General features: G+C 39.1%; 1 protein-coding gene across 10 annotated transcripts in view; it reads left to right on the forward strand.

The window, feature by feature from the left end:
- Nucleotides 1–18,486, forward strand: part of GRM8 (glutamate metabotropic receptor 8) — a 348,011-nt gene that overhangs the window by 5,664 nt on the left and 323,861 nt on the right. For all 10 annotated transcript variants that reach the window (XM_035559306.2, XM_035559304.2, XM_035559303.2 and 7 more), the window contains exon 2: nucleotides 882–1,727. In XM_035559306.2, coding sequence (XP_035415199.1) covers nucleotides 1,218–1,727 — 510 coding nt within the window. In that variant the 5' untranslated portion in view covers nucleotides 882–1,217. The remainder of the gene's footprint in view (nucleotides 1–881; nucleotides 1,728–18,486) is intronic.

Here is an 18,486-nt window from a genome sequence, read left to right on the forward strand (position 1 = left end):
GAGAATTGAAGTGGTGGCTATTTTTATAACTGATTTTTATAACAGTGTCAGTCACGTACTTAGAAATGTAGGATGAAATCCTGGTCTCATTAAAATCAGTAGGACTTTTCCAGATGTCAGTGGGGGCAGAACACCATTCTTGGTTTTTGTGGTCCAAATGCAAGCAGAGAATAGATACCCTGCTAATGTTGGACCTCAGATCATGTAAAATGTGAGAAAAGGAATACTGGATGTTCAGCTTTTTTCCTAGAAGAATACATTGTGCTTTTTTTTTGCTTAAGAAACCAGCTACCTTTTCATAAATGTAATTTAGCTTTTGAAATGATTGGGAGGGTATTTTATATATATAGTGAATCCAGAAAATAGTGAATTCCACTGGAGAAGTAATCAGTTTAATATCCAAATGGACATGCTTGGACTGCAGCAGCTGAAGAGCGTACTTAAATTCAGGAGCCCTGATTACTCCATTGTTGCAAGCAGAGCCTCTCAGCGAGTGCAAGTGTTAGGAGCTATTGCACTTCAGTGGGCTGCAACAGAATGATACAGCAAAACAGAAAATACAATATGTTACGGATCAAATATGTTTTTGGATGTCATGCAATGCAAAGGTAAATAGGAATTACTCATCAGGCTCCGAACATCAAGCTAAGCGTAGTTGCCCTGACTTGGCTTTTGCTCTGCTGGTATCATCAATTTCTCGGCTTGTAGTACGGTGCAGCCAGGTGTTCAAATTCACAGAAGGCCAAGAATTACTCCCTTACAGAACATCAAAAGTAAAACCTCGCCAAAGTAACTCATATTCAGAAATAAATACACTGTGTGACAGGTATAAAACTGCTGAACTAAATGATAATTCTTACTTTTTTTTTTTTTTTTTCCAGAAGTACCTCAGCTGCAGTGCAAAATAGAAGGACATGAGTTACTGACCTCCTCATAACATCAGGACCAGAGATACTACCCTACTCTTTACCATCAGTTAAAAGCAGTCGGAAACCACCTCTCTGAAAAGCTGATCAACCCGTGACATCAGTGGACGTCTTTCGTAAAACGCGTTTTATGTACTTCTGCTGAGATCCTTTTTCTACCTTCCATATGGTTCTATATTACTTACTGGGCACTGATGGTAGCCTCCAGAAACTGCAGTTTCAAATGGTCAACCTCATCCTTTAGCAAGAAGAAAATCTGGATACTGGCTAGCAAAAACGTCTTCAGAGAAAATGGTATATGAAGGAAAAAGATTAGTTTCCTGCCATTGTTTCTTCCTGTTAACAGCCAAATTCTACTGGATGCTCACCCTGATGCAAAGAACTCATGGCCAGGAATATGCTCACTCCATCCGACTGGATGGGGACATCATCTTGGGAGGACTGTTCCCTGTCCATGCAAAAGGGGATAGAGGGGTGCCTTGTGGGGAGCTCAAGAAGGAAAAAGGGATCCACAGACTAGAGGCAATGCTGTATGCAATTGATCAGATTAATAAAGACCCTGATCTTCTTGCCAATATCACCTTAGGTGTCCGGATCCTTGATACGTGTTCCAGGGACACTTATGCATTGGAACAATCCTTAACATTTGTGCAAGCGTTGATAGAAAAAGATGGCTCAGACGTGAAGTGTGCTAACGGTGACCCACCTATTTTCACTAAGCCAGACAAGATATCAGGTGTGATAGGTGCTGCAGCAAGTTCTGTGTCCATTATGGTTGCAAATATTTTAAGACTTTTTAAGGTAAGGAACATTTTCTATTTTTCTTTTGAATTGTAAGCAAAAGGAAATAAATGAGGTGATTGTGTTGCCTTACTTTCAGAAAAAAAAGGGACTGGAATCTGAAAAGACTGGTTTGTCCTTTCTAAGCAAAAAAGAAAAAAAAAAAACGGAAAGAAAAAGCAATGATTTCAGGCCCTAATTTAAAGTGCCAAATGCCTCTTTGAAGTTCTGAGCAACCAGAGCAGATTTTAGTTCTTTATTGACTTGTGTTTTTGTTTATTTGCTACTCACATTTCCTCCACATTGATTGTTTATGCTCATCAAGATCAGGTTGAGATTTATTTTGCATATTTCTAGGAGAATGAAATATGAGGTTTAAACACAAATCCATTTGTAGAAAAAACAGATAATTTCCCTAAATAGGAAGATATGCCAGTAATAATCCAGTGCTAATGATGTGCATGTCTAGCCAAATGCAGTGTACAGAAATATCTTTGATTCCCTTGAAATCTTAACCTCCCCCATATTTTTCACAAGGTGGTAATTTTTTCCAGACTTTGATATAACTTTGTGAGAGATTACTTTTGGACAACAGTTCTACTGGTATACTGTTCGTTTCCCTCCGTGTACTTTATTAAACTCTGCTCTTATAAATGATGGGAAAGTAAACCTGTCACTTTTAAACTTAACTTAGATGGGAAGATGAACACATTCTAATCAATCATCAGATCAGGCAGCAAACATTTGATTTTTAATCTTGGGCAGTGGTAAGTAGATTATGGTAAACTGAGCACTTTTTTTCTGTGCACAGAATGGCTAACCTTTTTACTGAATCTATTTTGTCCTACTGCCCATTGTTATTCAGACTGATTCCTTCCATTCAGAAATCTTGCCTAATGTCCTACAACTTCAAAACCACTGAAAGCCATTTCTTTGACTTCAGTGGAGATGATTCTGGTAATGTTAAATAATGCTCTTACTGATTTTGAAAAGTGTTGCTGCTGTTCACTGTGACTGAAAGTTTGAATAGAAGTAAGGAAAGATTGTCTTGTTTTGAAGGTTTCTCAAACTGGCAAGGAATGTTTCAGTCATTTAAAGGGAGATATCTATCCTTCCCTCCGGTTCTTCCACAAAGGGCATAATGATGGATTTATAGATCAGTGGAGGAGCAAAATGTCTGCTGGGTTGTGGTCAGGTGTTCATTACGGTCTCAAAACTGATGCCTGGCTGCAGTTACTGCACATGTTTGAGACTAGCGGACTTGTTCCATCTGTATGCTTTCCTTATGAAAATCAAGTACACAAAATTGAACCAAGTCTTAAAAATATCCTATATAGGGATCACTTCTGGAGCTGTGTCTGGTGGAGAAGGCTTGTCCTTCCCAGGAATAATCATGCATGCTGCAGGAGGTATCTATTTTTAATTTCACATCTGCATTATTTTTTTTAAAGTTTTGTTACCCTGTTAAATAATGCATGGTTCTGAGGTAATGATAGGTGGAATGGTCACTTTAATATCCATCATAATGCAGGACCACAAAGACTAATGTTTACACCCAGATTTGAGTTGAACACAGTGTAGTAGGCTGATTTAAGAATCTAAGGCTTGTAAGACATGCTTGAACTGTGAATTAAGAGCAGCAAGAAGGAAAGAGGCCTATGAATTGTCTAAGATACCAGCAATTTGTCTTCTGAAACCATGACAGCTACCTCCTGATTTCCATTATGCAATAAGATTGCAAATAACATTCTACTGCAGTCTTAATCAATAGAGGGTCATGTGATATCCCCTCTGGGGAAAGATCTTATTTACCCATTTAATTGATGTAACACAGCTGCTGGCAAAAGGAGGAGATATCTCTTTTAGTTTTAATTATAGATCCTGCACAAATATTCTTAATAATGTAAAAAATGACAAATGATACCCTTTAATGTCTCATATTGGACCTGCATCTGATGCCTGTTTTTACACCTTCCTCTCAGAAATAACTCTGTTATCTTTGCCTGAATAAAGGCTTCTGGATAAGGCCCTGGTTTAGTGGCACTAACCACGGACATGGGAAGGTCCTTCACCAGAAATGTAGAAGTATAATCCAGTTTGGGTTGTACTCTGACCAAAGACATGGTCTGAGATTCTCAGCTGATGCAGCCCCTACTGCTCCACAGCTGGACCTTTGCAAAAATGCCTATTTCCGTTATATCCAAGATGAATGTGATTAATCCATTTTTATGTCTAGTAGTTCTATTCAGGAAGTTGAACCTGTAATTTGAAGTTCAGTATTGTTTTAATATCTACTCTGAAGTTCCTAAATGTCAGGACTACATATTTTTTGAGAACATTGTTTTCCAGTGAAATTTTAATCTGTGGTGAAATTGTGAGAAGTAAATTATATCACTCAATGGGAATATACAAACAAAGATAACTTGAGAAATACTATGCTCAGCAGTTTGGATTTTTATGCTGCTATTTTTCTTTTTTATTCTTTTTTTTTCTTTCTTTCTTTTATTGATTTTACAACATAAAACATACAGGTCAATAGTCCCATCTGATGATCTGGTGGATAGCATAATCTGATTGATAGTCATGGTATCCTTTTATCTAAGTGTTCTCATGAGAAGAAAGGAAGGAGGGCGCCACAAAAAATGACCTAGATCTATAGCCTTTCTGTTGGCCAAATGGATCGCCTTGAATTCTTCTCTGTCCTTTTGTGAATATCCATGAGACGTAACCTAGCAGTTTCTTTTTTTTTCTTTTTTCTTTTCTTTTCTTTCTTTTCTTTTCTTTTCTTTTCTTTTCTTTTCTTTTCTTTTCTTTTCTTTTCTTTTCTTTTCTTTTCTTTTCTTTTCTTTTCTTTTCTTTTCTTTTCTTTTCTCTTTTCTTTTCTTTTCTTTTCTTTTCTTTTCTTTTCTTTTCTTTTCTTTTCTTTTCTTTTTTTCCTGTCCTTAATGGGTCTGAAACATTAAGGTCCAAAATTGGACAGCTTAAATTTCACCTGATGGTTTTAGACCTGTCAGAGACACTTTGCAAACTGGAAGCACTTGTTCAAGAAATTAACTATTTGGAAGTGAATCTCTTATTCCTCGATTTCCTTAAGGAGCTTGCATTTTGCTTTTATGTTCCTCTGGTGCTTGATGCAATGAGGATTGTGCAAAAGAGTTGTTTATTAAGCTTTCAGAACTTGGAGGTAGTCTTTCTGAAAACAAATTTGGAGAAGACCTTCAGAGGCAAGCACAGAAGGAATGTGCTAGCTAACAGTAACTACCCACTCAAACAGTTCTCTGTGGATCTCAGAACAGATTGATCCCAGCTGAAGTTGCTGGCTCATCATTTTGAGAGTTGGTTTTGTCAGAGAGCATCAAGAATGGGCTGCTTCACAGGGGAAGCTGAGACAGAAGCTGAGGGGGCAGCAAGGTGAGAAAGACAGTGGTTACATGTACTGGTAACACAGCCTCACCCAAATGAGAACAAAACAGGTGTGGCCATGTAACGAGGTTCAGCCAACAGTCCAGACAAATCCATAGTGATGAAGTCTAAAATCAGCCAGGAAGTCAGGTTCAGCAATGCAAGGTCATGGTCAGCAAGGTAGAAGGCCAGTAGGATAGTTCAGGCAGGGACCAAGGACAAGGGCCTGTGCTGAAAGGTAGCTGTTGAGTGAAGAAGGGGGACAGAGGTCCCTATGAGATTTCTCACAGCTCATTCTCACAGCTTAGCTGTTTTTCTGGGCTGATTCAGAGTCACATATTTGCACCCTATCAGAGCTGACCTTGGACACATGCAGCCAAATCCAGAGCTGGGGAAGGGAGGATGTTACAGAGCTTCTTGGTGCCTTCAGCGCTTTGATAGTTTCTAGCATTTCCCATTGGAGTGACTGTGGAAATAGGCTAGATAGACATGGGCCAGCCTCTCTTCTGGTGGACGAGGAGTTGCTCCTTCCTCTGGGTAATGGAAGGTGACATTATTTGGTTGTTGTTTTTGCCAGTCTGGAAGTCCTGCTGCCAAAATGGTTTGTGTTTGGCTGGTAGGATCTATTGAGGGCCTGGCTGGCCAACTCTCATTAGTGCAAAGGCAACTTTTCTATTGACTGGATCATTCAAGAGGAACATCTTGCTCTTACCCCCTTCCCTGGGTTTGGCTTACTGAAATTTTGGCTTCCTGTAGGATGCTCAGGCACAGCCAAGTGGTATCCTTTAGCTTCTTTGTTTGAAGTTCATAAGCGTTTGGGCGGTTCCCAGTCCCTCAAAACTTGTCCTGGAGAGACAAAGTCTGTAACTCATCTCACTTCATGTTCCCTACAAAGCTTGTACTTATTATAGAATGATCTGGGCTGAAAAAGACCTCTAAAAATCGTCTAGTCCAAACCCACTGTCGTGGGCTCGGACATCTTCCACTAGACCAGGTTACTCAAAACCCCATCAAACCTGACTTTGAACACTTCCAAGGAGTGGCCATCCGTAACTTCTCTAGGCAACATATTCCAGTGCTTCTTCAGTCATAATGAAAAAATTCTTCTTAAATATACCTTCTTTCAATTTAAAGCCATTACCCCTTGTTCAATCACTACAGGCCCTGGTAAAAAGTCTCTCTCCATCTTTCTAATAACCCCTTTGAGTATTGAAAATATTAAAGTATTTAAGTATTGAAACGGTAAGGTGTCCCTGTAGCCTTCTCCAGGTTAAAAAATCCCAACTCACTCATCTTTTCTTCATAGGAGAGGTGCTCCAGCCCTCTGATAATTTTTGTGCCCCTCCTCTGGACCTTCTGCAACAGGTCCACATCTGTTCTGTGTTGGGGACCCTTGAACTGGATGCAGTATTACTGTCTGAGTAGCTCATATCAGTGGTTAAAATCTGCTGGAAAGAAGAGAATTTGTTTATGCTATTTTCCTATCATCTAAAAGCTTTATGCTATTTCTGAACTCCTTGGTACACTCCATCTGTCACCTTCACACTTCTAGCCAATGTCACGCTGAGAGCAGCCTAGGGACGATGGCTTGCATGTGAATTGAAATGGGTGAAAAGTATGCTTGGTGAATTGTGATCTGAAGCTTTCATGTATATATTGATGTAGGTGTATATAAAGCCAAAATGGTCATTGACAATGTTGTTTCCTTCCTTTCCTTTTTTTTCCTTGCCTTGTCTTTCCTTTTGCCTTGTCTTCCTTTTTGCCTTGCCTTACATTTTCTCCTCTTTTTCCAAGACTAAAATGCTTATTTCCTCTTTTTGGTCAAATTCTCTTCTTGCTCCACCACTGCAATCCATTTTAATAGCTGCTGTCTGGAGGGACTAATATTTACTTCATGCACATTTGCCTTATACATTTCATACACATTTACTTCAGAAGTACATAGTACAAATACCATCCTGGAGTTACTCTTCTCACTTTACGTGCAACCATCCAAAATGCAAGAGAGTTTCTTTCAATAAATCTAGAAGTGAATGTATCAGTTCCCCAAGCATTTTTTTATTTGCTTTGACTGTTCACTTGTCTCCTCCTGGGCTTTAGTGGATATCTTTGGCTGACAGTCTTGCGCAGCTACCAGGGCTGAACCTGGATGACGTTTTTTTAGGCTCAATTGCAAGTTTTTTTACATCCGGCTGCCATGAGGTGCTCCTGCTGCCTTGTGATCCTGCTGCCCAGACAGGCCTCCCAGAAATGAGGGAATTGCAATTGTACAGAGTCTAACCTCACCGAACTTCATAAACACGGAGCTATGTATTTAATTGTGGCAACAGTGTGCACCTCATGACTGGAGGGAATATGACGTGAGTAAAATGTAATAACATTTTACCACACGGTTTCAGAGAGCACACGTACTTTTCCGAGGCAATCTGAAATATATGCAGATCCTGATCTTGTCTTTATATCTACGGAAGTTTTTGCACCTCTTGAGCATTACTGACTCCAGAGGCTCCAGACTGATGCGAGAATCAGACTTTCCCATATGTGACTGCAGGGCTTTTCCATAATGGGAAGAATTTTTCCATTTGCTTTATAGGATATAAAGAACAGTCTCAAGAATTTTACCCAACATATTGGCATTCATTAATAAAAAAATGTTCTGCACCAATTAAAATATTATCAGTTTTCTGTTCACTGTGTCACACTGCATTTATCAATAACATTTTCTGCTGTATAGCATTTGAGATTTGCAATGGGATATGATTTTTTTTTTTTGTGGTTAAAACATTTGTGGAAAATCTTGTGTGAAGTGTGAAGACAAATTGTTGTTAGTAGGGAGAAGTAGACTGAAACATTTTGAAATCATCTCTTAAGATGAACAGATTTGTTTTATGTTTGTTCTAGATAATATTTTCACTTTCTGAATCATTTTTAATTATAAAAGGAACCCATTGCCAATACATCCCATTTAATTTTACAGTGTTTTTTGTAGCTTATTACAAGCACATATCTGTTTAGTGCCTCAACATCTTGTCTTGTTATTGGCTGGAAAATATCATTATAATCATTCATTTTTTTTCCCATAATTCAGCTTCTCTTAGACAGAAACAACGTTCATATCTCTGTATATTTCCATGGTAGTAGATACTTGCATTATGCAAAAATCCCTTTTAATTCAACTGTGATTTTTCTGTCAGTGCCAGGTTAAATGTGTTTCGGTCAAGAGGGAAAAATGGCAGGTCAACACCAAGATAAAATTATATGTACAATAGATATTTTGCAAGTATCAATAATGAAATTGTTGAGAAATTTCTTAGCTGCAGCCAGAGGGTATAATAGATTTCCAGATTCTGTGAAAACTGCTAGAACTGATTAGCATCAAATTTTATTTGTGCTAAACTGCTTGAGGCAAGGAAGTACAAAAGCAACTTGATGCATTCATTTAGTATTTTACAATATATTAGTTTCTAAAATATTCATCTAAAAATCTAATATTTTCAGTCTTATCCCATTCCTAGATGGAGTTATAACCAGTGGTTAGAGCAAAGTGGCAATTTGTTTTCTGTATTATTTACTGTGTTTGTCACTGGTTTGCTACAAGGCTTTAGAAGCATTTCCTGACCTTTTCGTGCTTCTCTTTTGTCATTTTAATTTGATCGTATCCAACCATTTCACAGAAACAATCAGAAGCTTGATTAATGTTGGTTAAGTGGTTTGAGACATCTCCCCTCTTTTTGTGGGCAAGCTGAAGGTGTCTCAAATGTTGAGGTTTTTGTGTCATTCCCTAACCACAGTAAGCAAGCACCTTACAAAGAGATTGTAGCTATTAGAGACCAATGGTCTGATTTTCTTTCTACTTCCCTGTGGGCAGTTGGGGATATATATATATATATATATGTATTTCTCTCACATATACATATGAAGGAAATTGCATATGCAGAGAGAATTATTTCACCCTTTCATGGCTAAAGTTTTGCTGAGTTCTCACCTCTGTAAGAAGGCAGTTTGTATGTGACAGAGACCCCCGAGTTATTTGTTGAAGAATGCCTATACTGATATAGATATCAGCCAATTCTGCAAATGAGAAGATCAAAAAGTTAAGAAGTGCCTGGCAGTGGGCTTTTTTAAAGATCTTATGTTACTAGGAGGCACTCTTTTCATCTTTCCTAGTAAACAAAACGTACCTGGCACCGTTCTCTGGCACTGAGGCCAGCTGACACAAACAATCCGCATCTGTATGATAAATTCATAGTTCCCCAAATCACAGGTTGGCATGCAAGCTACTGGGAGGGAAAAATCCCTGACCCATGGTAACTTCTGACGCCTGTCAGCACACGGGGAGACTGCTGGCTTGCACAGGTCACAGCCAAGCTATGGACTGTCCTAGAAGCTCTGGTAGCTGAGTTCTCGTGTTCAGGAATGTGCTCTGGAAGGATCTGATTTACCAGCTCTATGCTGGCTTCTCAGGACAGAGCTCCTCTGCTCCCACATCATGCTGAAGGGGAGCCGAGACTGCTAAGGATCATCAAAGCTGTTTCAGTGTTTTAGTACAATGATGTTAGTTTTATTAGCCACGATGAAAACTAAATTAAGACTATATATTTTTTTCCCTGGTGATAATTGTTTCAGTACAGTGACAGCTGTGCCATATAGTCTTGCCTTCTGACTGTCATCAGAAACCAGGCACTATTGTGTGTTACAACCAACTGGTAGATTTTGTGGTTTTGTGTATTTCCATCCTCATTATTTTCCCTAAAGCACATTGTGCTTTTAGGATTAAACTGGTTTACGGTGCTTAAATATATATCCTTGTTTTTGCTAGCATTTATCAGCGAAAAATAGTCATCTAAATAAAAGTCTTACTGAAGGACACTAATTCCACTTGAATGATTTAAATAGCCAAGAGCAAAATGCTCCTCTGGGCTGGGATCTACATATGCTCCCAGATCAGAAAAGCAAGATATTATGTCCTCTATCGTTCTGACAGGACAATTAAGCATTTAAGTCAGAGCTTAAATGAGGAAGCTGTTTGCCCTTGACTGCCTGTGTCCTCAACAGAGAGTGTAAAATGGTTTCAGAGGGGGAGTGCATCAGGTCTGTGAGTGTGAGTGCATGTTTACCAAAAAGAGGATAGTTTGCTCTATTCCCTTTTTTTTTTTTTTTTAAACCTCACTGTGGGATTTCTTGTTTGGGACTTCAGATAGACACCTGTCTCTGACTCTTCTCTGAAATAAGTTATTGCTGAATTGCTGATAGGTATGCTGAGATATGGCATGGCATTGTGAGAGCTCTCTTCCTATTGCATTTCTTTTATAGTTTGCAAATGTGAAACAGGAACAAAAGTGATTTATCTGTGTCAGAATAATTTGTGTTTTGAGGTTCGGCTTATGTTCTTTCATAGAAGATGCTTGAAGTATTTATTGCTTAAATTATTATTATATGCTTGTTTTCTGATTCAGGTATCTGGCTTTTGCTGAGGTCAGGAGCAGCAGTCAAATAGGATAAGTGACTATATTCTTCTGTAGCCAGCTGGATAGGGCTTGCTAGTTGAATTCTACTTACTTAGAAGGGAAATAGTCTGATTTTTGCATCACTTAGACTTGTTTAAATGAGGAAGAATTTTTGGGAAAGCAATGAGTTCCAGGGAAGCCAGCGAACAATACAGCTGTAAAAATACAGCTGGAAAAAACGGAGGAAAATAATGTCCTGTGTCCATGCAAAACAGCATCCCATTGGTTTTACTATCAGTAGGCTTCTTGTTCCACTAAAGGATTTTGTCAGGAGCATAGCAAAACAGATGTGGCTCCTCAGTTATTTGTTCATGACGTTTTCAGAAATGATCATGGCAATCATTTTGGTCTCAGCCTGAAAGCAGCTAAGGGTACCTTCATTTGGAAGATAGATGGTCTGTGGCTGTGTGACAGCAGTGATCTTGAGTGAGCTGGCTATCTGATATCCACAGGCATACTTCTGCAGAATGTCTTGTATAATATGGATTAACTACAAAAATAATGCCTCAAATTCCACTGATAAAGAGGAATTAACAGGGTACACACGTATACGAGGATGTTGATTCAAGAGGGAAAATGTATATTGACTATTAGAAAGTATATTGCCAAGAAACATCCTGTTGTACATTGTCTAAAGATAAATCCAGTTGTGTAGGATAGGAGAAATGTGAAATTTCCTGTATTTCTGAAAATTATACTGAACAGAAGTATGAGAATACATATTTTTGTAGCAGCAGGAAAGTGGTAGAGGTAAAATAGCCAGTGTTTTCTTCTCCTAATTTTGATGGTTCTGTTTGCCATACTTTGCATAACAAAGCTCAGGATTTAAAAGTTACCAGCTGCTATATTTACTTGCTAAAGTGTGAAGAAAATATGTATTGTCCTGAGGATTAAATGGCTGATTCTCTTTGTGTTCAGTTCAGGCAGAACTGAAGCATTTGTAATGAAAGTAAACGCTACTAGAAATCAAGAAACAGGAGAGACAAAAATAATCTGTTTATGTCTTCTTTGTTGGATAGGATTTGTTGATGCCCTTTGAAAATTTAAGTGTAAAAAGTTATCTTATTAACCAGTGTTTCATTTTTTTTCGGCATGTTAAACAATTTCACTTGCAAAACCTAAATGCAGTTGGAGCTTTTTTTTTGGCCTAATGGAAACCGCCTTGCAAAAACTCATCATCTGTGAGTTGGGTGATATCTCCAGAACCAAATGAACAGCTTTCTGGAAACTGGATATGTAAAGTATTTGGGACAAGATGCACTGTAGAGAAAGAATAATATTGCTAGGGCTAGTCTCAGAGACCGGCATACGAAGGAAGTGTAGCTGTGCTGCATACGGGAGTGTGAAAACTTACTGTTGGAACAGAGGCTAAGAATGCCCTGTGACTCAAGGTATGATTTCCTGCCGCTCCTGCCAAGTTTCAAAGGTTGTTTCCCCCCCCTTTTTTTTCTTATTTCTATTTTTAGGCTGAATAGCAATGGACTTGTGATTCAGGAATGAAGATTCACAGTTCAAGTTATACTTATTTTATTGCCTCTTTGCATAAGGATCAAATAACATTTGTTTCTGGCGTACAGGAGAAAACACGAGTAAAGAAGCCAAAAGCACAGGAAAAAACAGGATATTTTGGGGATGGGTCAAATAATCGCTTGGCTCAATGGCTTTGTCTGCTTCGCAAAGCTTTGTCTGAGTGTGACAGACTGCCCTTGCTGTGCGTTAGTGCCTGCTGAAGCCTGACATCCTTTGTCTTGCTGCACCACAGACCTTCTCTGCGACCTTGGGCAAGTCAAACAGAGCCAAATCCTCAGCCCGACCGCTGCTTGCGTGGAGCTGGGTGCCCAGGTGTCCCTGGAGGACTGATGTGCAGGGTCCCCCGCCTCTGCTTCCATGGTGCCTGAAGGGATTTGTGAATATAAAGGCTTCTCGATAATCAGGTATAAGAGTAAGGGCTGTGGGCATGCTTCAGACAGCAAGCTCTTAACGAGGGATTCCTTGTATCTTCTTACACAGCTCCCTCCCCTGGGTTTTGCTATGAAAGGGGATTATCTGCCTCACTGTATGATTTAAATATGCAAGTCATCAGTCTCTGGAGCAAGTGGTGAAACCTGCCTGACCCGCAATCAGAGGCTGTACATCCCCCTTAGGAAACCATGATTGTCAAAGAAAGAGAGCCTAAAATTTAGGAAAAAAATATTTGGATTATTGCCCAGTAGAACTAAGATTTTTAAAGCTCATCTCTGCAGTGTATACTAGAGTGATTGGGAAAAATGAATGCCTGCCATTATTAAAACAAAACATGAAATTAAGTAGAGTATGATGAAAGAAAATTAAGACAGGTGTGTGCAAATGTATGGTCTACTTTAGATAAGTGGATATTTTTTCTTAAATGCTTGAGAAAAATCAATTTTGAAACTTGCTAGCTAACAGTTATTCCAATTTTTTGTTGGTATATCAGGAACCCTGTTTTTTTTTTGTTGTTGTTTCGTCTTTGTTTCATTTTTCATGCTTATTTATTTGATTACATGTAGCTTGACTAAGAACCCCTATGAACTGTGCAGCGTCAGGCAGCTGAGTGGCAAATGACTGCCTCACTGATTTACCAGGAGTGGATCAGGAGCTAAGAGAGATTTCTACACCTTTCAGAAGACGTGGTTCATATTTTTAAATTTTCTCCTTTTCGGTTGTGTTTAATATACCTAAAACATGAATGCAATATTGTGAGCAGGACTGTACAAGTACTTAGTCAGTTTGACAGCTGAACTGAAAAATAAACATTCATTTTAATCTGAACAAAAATGATGATGTTGAATTGGGATTTGGAGGCTTCTTTGGCTATTTTTTGATTTATTTTGTTGAGGAAAGCTCCCCAAAAGGTTTTGTTTTGTGTTAAATGATAGCTTATGCTCCATATGGAATAAAATATTTCCATTTTGTATATTTTATAATTTATAATTGAAAAAATAAAGCAATAGGTTTGAAATGCCAGTCTTGGGTACCATTCATTAAAGTGGTACTGCTGCTGTTGTCACGGTGTGGAGCAGTTACTCATGACGCACAAGCTCAAATTATTTGGGATTCAGAGTGGGGCATCAAAGGTAGTAAAGGAGATGGAGCTTCCAGCTCCACAGCAACAGATATGACTATTTTATAGTGAAATTAAGCCTTCTGGTCCTTCACAGGGCCTCCAGGGCACTCTGTATAGATGAGCTTTCCCACACTTTCAGCCCTGTGACTTTTCTTTTTGCTACAATGGGTCTTGTCCTGGCAGTCTTCTGTGTGCAGGAGCTTCCCTGGGGAGGTCTCATCTCAGAACATTGTCAGAGCAGGCGTGTTTGAAAACCACTTCCCGCTCTTCTCTTTCTGAACAGCTGTATGTGATTTAATGCTGCTGTTGCCAGATGCCATCTATTCACTGCTGATAAGCTTTCACAATGGGAACATTTTATTTCATCTATGCTAGAATTCATTAAATATTCATTGGAGCAATGATTTGAACTTACCTATCCCTGCTCCTTGCTGAATAGTGGACTATGGAGTGAATTACTCTCAGGCAGGTCCAACGGAAGCTTAATTGTTTATGAAAACATGAACAGCTTCAGCAAGAGAGATTTTCATGTGCAAAAACCCCATAACTCAACGGTTAGTTGTTCCCAGCTGAGTAGTCTAACCACCAGGCTATTAAGTATAATGCAGGCAGCTACTACAGCCTCATTTTTCCTTTTGGAACATACTGGTGCATTGTGAGGATAAATTTACAAAAAAATGATAGGTATGTGGCGATGACAGACAACAGAACCAATGGGAAACCTGTAAAGAAGTCCAGCTGAATGCCACAGGGAAACCTATCAGTAAGTCATGTCTGAATACTGTAGCATTCATTTAGATGCTTTAGCCATGGATTCTCAAGCTTTTATCCTTAAGAAGAAATCTGAAAATCTTGACTGGAATGGTAACACAAGATTTGTCTTACTTTTGTCTTCGGCTGCCTAGTTTAACATAGTCCTCAAGGACAGATGGCTGCATTCCTGTGAATGTCTGATTCATCCCCCATGAGTCTGAAGTGCACATGGACTTTTGTGAGCGGCTGTCTGTGTTCATGGTTCATAGAAGAAGACCTATTGACTTCCGAAGGCTAGGAATTTCTATCTCCTGCTACAATGCACTGAGCATCTCACTTCTGAACTCTCCAGATGTTGAGCAGGTGCACAGGTCCTTCAATATCTAGAGCTGAGCTCTTTGCAGTGCAAAACCCTTGCCATGAACTGTCTCATTTTCACACTCTCATAAAATATAGATTGTTTCTGTCCTTGACATACTGGCTTGTAATTACTTTTGATTTGTTTTACACAGAGGGCTCTATATAAAAGATGTAGAGCTTTTTATTTCATCTATGGAAAATTGGAGGACACTCCCACAGCAGCTACTGACAGTGATGTTTGTCATTCCTTCTTTCTCAGGCTACTGTGGATATCATGGATCCTGTAGTTATTTAGGCTGATATCATAGTAATAAATAATTTTATATTTTACTTTATAGCTCCTATTTGCAGCAGTGCTTCAGGAGCTTCCCTCTAACACACTAAAGACCATTAAAATATTAAAACATACAGCAAATGAACCATAAAAATAATGCCAAATGGACAAATAAAATAAAATAATTGGACTGTGACAGAAGCTTTTTATTTATTTATTTATTTTCAAATCTAACATACAAGGCTCTCTAAATTGTTTATGTCTGTTGTATTTCTTAACTGAAGGCTTAGGATGTGGGGAGGGCTGGAAGAGGCAAGGATAGCATACAACCAATATTTTCTGCAAGTCATAATGAAGGAATTCAGTAGTTATGATTTTAATTGGGATACTTTTCAGATCCAGTGACTAAAAAAAAGTGTTATGGAGTTAAATGTCAGTATACATGAATCTCATTGATTTAACTAAAAGCTTCTGCTTAAAAGATTAAAGGGAAAAAAGTTGTTAAGGTACATCATTTGTTCCCACTTAAAAAAGCTGAATTCTGCATTCCCTGCACCACACGCCAAGGAGAACAGAAAGTGATGGCAGGAGCCTGAAACCTGTATCCAGGCAATGCTACGTAGTCTCAGCTGCCACTCCTGGACCATGTGTGAAAAAAGCAATGCCCGTAGCTCAAATGGCTCTACTTTTGGAGACGCAGAATTGGCCTAGACTTCAAACTAGCTTGTGCATGTGCTACTATTAGTGAAAGATTTTATTTGGATATATATCAAGGAGGAACTTTGCTTTGGTTTACAAAACCCAGCCATATGTGCTTTTGATATGCTGGAGCAGCCTATCCTAAGTCAGGAAATTAAAATCCGTCCACCCTGCCTGTAGGGGCAGGTTGTCCTCCATGCCAGGAAAGCCTCCAGCAGCTGAACATTGGCTTTGCAGGAGGGAGATCTCAGAAGTGTGGGCCAAGTGTTCCCTCATGGGCACAGGCTTAGTTTCCACCGATATCAGTGAGAATGTCAGAAGCTGGTGTAATGGAATGAAGTGACTCGTGCAAATTTAGTGCCAAATGGTAAGTGAAAATTTCCTTTTCTTTTGGTCAGTGCTGGAAAGAAATCCAGAATGACATAAATTGAGAAACATTTATTGTTACCTTAGACAAAAATTGAAGCTATTTTGGTCTTTCATCATACAGACCAGTGTAGCACTTTGGTGTGGCTGATGATCATACCAGTGACTTGGAAATTATCTTTAGAAAGCAGCTAAATGAACCTTGATAGTATTACTACATACTGCAAAATGCAGTTACATATTTGTCCTAGAAAAGTTAAACAGTATTTAATACATTTTTAAGCAAAGGATTGTCAAGTAGGATATGCAGCAGGAAGGCAAAGCTAGTAAAATTCTGTTGCTGTTAAGAACTTCTAAAACAAAAAGAAACACCAGTAGCACACAACTTTGATCATTTTACAGTGCCACATGTTTTTCGGAAAATGATTTAACTTGCCATAAATGATGCCTGCACTGGCCATCTATCACTGCACAGTTTGTCTGCAGTACTTACAAATCTAACACCCAGAATGACAAGTGTAATTACATGCTTCTGAAACATATGCTGTAATTTATGGATATTAAGCAAGTATAAACAAGAGATCAAATCCTAGTGTAAGCAGTCATCCAAGAAATCATCTTGACATTTATTTCATTAAAACCTTTCTTTCACTAAGACAGCCAGAACATACCTGAGTGGCACTATCTGTATGTCTGCAGATTCTTGTCAATTATTGCCTGTTTGCAAAGCAAGAGATCAGGTATATACATATAGTTAACACTTAATTTTCAGCTACGCTTTTCACACATAGTTATGAAGGAGTCATATCATGCTCCCTCACTAGCCAGAAGAGATTAATATTGAGGACCTAAACAGTAACATCACTTTTCACCTGTTTGTACTGTGTCTATCTTAACATGCAGTGTAACTTAAGTGAGGGGACTGTGTAAAAAGGCTCAAGCCTGGGTAAAAAGGCTCTGTGTCTCTCCCCTTGCAGGGGCTAGCTGCAAACATGGGCACAGGAACAGGCTATGCACTAAATTCCTGGCTGGGACATTCCACACCCTGTGTTTTACTGGACTACTGAGAAGACGATGAGGTTGCTTATTTTGTGGAAATCGCAAACCTGATTTCTATTTCCTGTTGTCAGCATTAACCCTGCTACTCTCTGTCTGCCTTATCCCTCCTGCTAAGCACTGCTTTCTTCTCTGAACACTGCCAGGGAAATCTGAGAACTAGAATAAGCCAATATTTTCAAAAGGGAAGAAAAAAAAAAAAAGACAATTCTGGCAACCCATCTCTGCCAGGGGCAAAATAGTGCAACAGCTGATATAAACCAGCATTAATGTAGAACGAAAGTATCGTGAATGCCAGCCCGCATGCAGGGATGGAAAGTAGGTCTTGGCAAATAAACCTGATTATATTTTTAGGAAGATTTTTGAGTTGAAAAGTTAAGGGCATTGACTTTTGTAAAACTTAGTGCCACAAGTTACTCTGTGAGGTACTGAGTCAGTTCTAACTTTACCTTATATAACGAGACTGTTATAAATATATATATTTTTACTTCAGTTCTTCATGTGTACACCAGTGGTAGCTTAGGGCTTATCTGGATAAGCTTTTGCTTGGGGATGGGAAGATTAATGGGGAAAAGTTCTCCACCGACCTACTGCTGATATTGCTCTTATGCTAATGCCTGATTCAGTGAAGGAAATGCTTCCTCCCCAGATTGGCAGTGCTCCTCTACAGCCCCTCTGGAGTCCTCTTTTCTGATGATGAACCAGAAGCCAGGGGGTTGTTGTGGCCAGTTTCCCTTGAACCGATTTAAGTATCCAGCTTGTTTCTAAGGGTTTCTTGGCATATCTGAGAGGCATAAACAAAGTATGCTGGTGGGAGCTGACATCTCCGTATTTGCCAGGAGCTCTCTGATGGCTTCTGAAAGAGGATAACAACCCAGAGGGTGGGCAAGGGAATTGCCTGTGAAAGGCAAGGAAATAAGGCTGTGTCAGGGGAGGCAACCTACTGACAAATTATAGGAAGTTCACGTGGTCTCTTTAGCTAAGCAACTGGGAGAACCGGGTCGGAGTGTTCAGTAAGAATTACTTTGTTTCTGTTCACGAGTGCAGTGAACAAAACCGCTTTGAAAATCAGTAGAAGTGTTGTGTAACATTGCACTTCTCCCACAGGGAAGCTGAGGAGGGTACATTTGTTGTATCTTTTTTAGATATTTGTGGTCGTATAATCCGTCAATCCTATTGTCAAGCTACGGAAGTCCTAAGATCAAGCATTTCTTTTCAGGATGAGAATAACCATTGAAGGTGTTTGTTGTTGTCTCATATTGTCTGTGTAATTTATTC

This window comes from Cygnus atratus, chromosome 1 (assembly GCF_013377495.2).
Source record: "Cygnus atratus isolate AKBS03 ecotype Queensland, Australia chromosome 1, CAtr_DNAZoo_HiC_assembly, whole genome shotgun sequence".
In the NCBI taxonomy this organism is placed as follows: domain Eukaryota; kingdom Metazoa; phylum Chordata; class Aves; order Anseriformes; family Anatidae; genus Cygnus; species Cygnus atratus.